This window comes from Chionomys nivalis, chromosome 3 (genome assembly GCF_950005125.1).
Source record: "Chionomys nivalis chromosome 3, mChiNiv1.1, whole genome shotgun sequence".
NCBI lineage: Eukaryota > Metazoa > Chordata > Mammalia > Rodentia > Cricetidae > Chionomys > Chionomys nivalis.
Window position 1 is genome coordinate 9,845,685 of NC_080088.1, and position 1,702 is coordinate 9,847,386.

At 41.7% G+C, this 1,702-nt stretch overlaps 1 protein-coding gene across 1 annotated transcript; it reads left to right on the forward strand.

The window, feature by feature from the left end:
• Nucleotides 1-465: 465 nt before the first annotated feature.
• LOC130870776 (keratin-associated protein 26-1-like) lies at nt 466-1,047 on the forward strand. The gene has a single exon (XM_057763584.1). The coding sequence runs from the start codon at nt 466-468 to the stop codon at nt 1,045-1,047; it is 582 nt and encodes a 193-aa protein (XP_057619567.1).
• Nucleotides 1,048-1,702: the final 655 nt, after the last annotated feature.

Below are 1,702 nucleotides of genomic sequence, written 5' to 3' on the forward strand. Positions count from 1 at the left end.
CAGTGTTAGGTATCTGAGATCAATTTTCTCAATTTTATTTATTACTTATCCAATATGTTATTAATACTTTAAGCATTAAAATATATTCACTTTTACTTTATTAATTAAGTATGACGAATTATACAGAGGCATTGGTTGGTTTTAAACAATAACTTTAAGAAGCTGTTAAAACTGCTAAAGGAAAATTGCTTCCTGTTAGAAATTAGATGAGGAGGACAAGACTGACTTTGAAATGACAGTCATTTGAATGATGTGACACTGATCACATATCTTTTATGAGTTACTGGGAGGACTGCTTAGTAGGCAACCAAAGAACATTCTAATGAGATGCCAAGAGGATAGACGATAGACAGAACCAACACCCAGCACCCAGGGTATATAAAGAAGCCTAGCAGCTAACAAAGGCACTTCAGCAACTTGTTCTCTGCAGCTTAGTTGAAGCCTGGCTGTCTTTCTATTGCTATCATGTCCAACAACGGCTGCTCAGAAGTCTGCAGTTCTTCTTCTCCTAGGAACTCCAGCCATGTTCCTGCCACCTCGCCCATTGGCCTTTGCTCCACTGAAATGAGGTGTAGAGATGCCCCTTGCTCTCCTACTAGCAGCCTGGGCAGCAACACACCACGTGACAACTGCAATGAGCCCTGCAGTGAACATAGGAGCTGCCAAACAACCAGCTGCAGCAGGAGCACTGGCAGCCCTTCAGCCAGCTCTCCAGTTACTTCAGGGATATCGGAATCCCAGGAAGGAAACAGCTGTCTTCCTGCCACATCCCGCAATTCCAGTTTTGGCCGGCCAACATCCTGTAGACAACCTTGGAGCTGCTTCCTTCCAAGCTACCAGTCTTATGGCTATCAACCCTTGGGCTACCTGACCTATGGCCGTCACCCACTGAGCTATCTTCCCTATGATCATCCACCACTGAGAAACCTGACTTATGGATGCCAGCCTTTCAGCTGCATGCCTGACAACTACAGGCCCACAAGCTATACATACAGCAGGTTTCAACCATATTCTTCTTCTTTGAGTGGTTGCTATTATCCTTACTAAAGAAATTCATGAGTAGCGGAAGCACCATTGTGTTTCTAACTACAAGAGAGATCAGCCAGCATCACAGGGATGGCTTTTGTTCCCCGGGGCTATGTTGAGTGTGCTCATTCTCTAGTAATTCTCTCCAGCTGAACTTCTTGGTGCTTTGGGAATGTATACCCCCTACTTTAGTATTTTTGCAAAGCTTGAAACTGTTCTACTTTGGTAAAATGTTTTTCTTCCGTGTTCATTCTAATTAAATTGTGTCTTCGCATAAAGATCATGCTTATCTTGTGTTATCATTTACATAGGTTTAATTTGCCCCTGGTTTTCTGTAGAAGCTACAGAATAGCTACTTTAGGTGAAAACGATGATTATTTGGGATTAACTACGGAGAATATTAAATATTTCCAGAAGATTTTAATGACTTATGTAAAAGAAATTTTTTAAAAGATTTAGAAAGAAATCTATTAAAACTATGTTAGAAGTCAGACAGTAGTGGCGTGTCCCTTTGATCCAAGCACTTGGAAGGCAGAGGCAGGTGGATCTTTGTGAGTCAAACTGGTATACAGAGTGAGGTCCAGGACAACCAGGGCTGTTGTACAGAAAAAAAAACCTGTTTCCAAAAACCAAAAAGTCAAAAAGACCAATGAAAGTAAGGGTCAGCAAACTGACT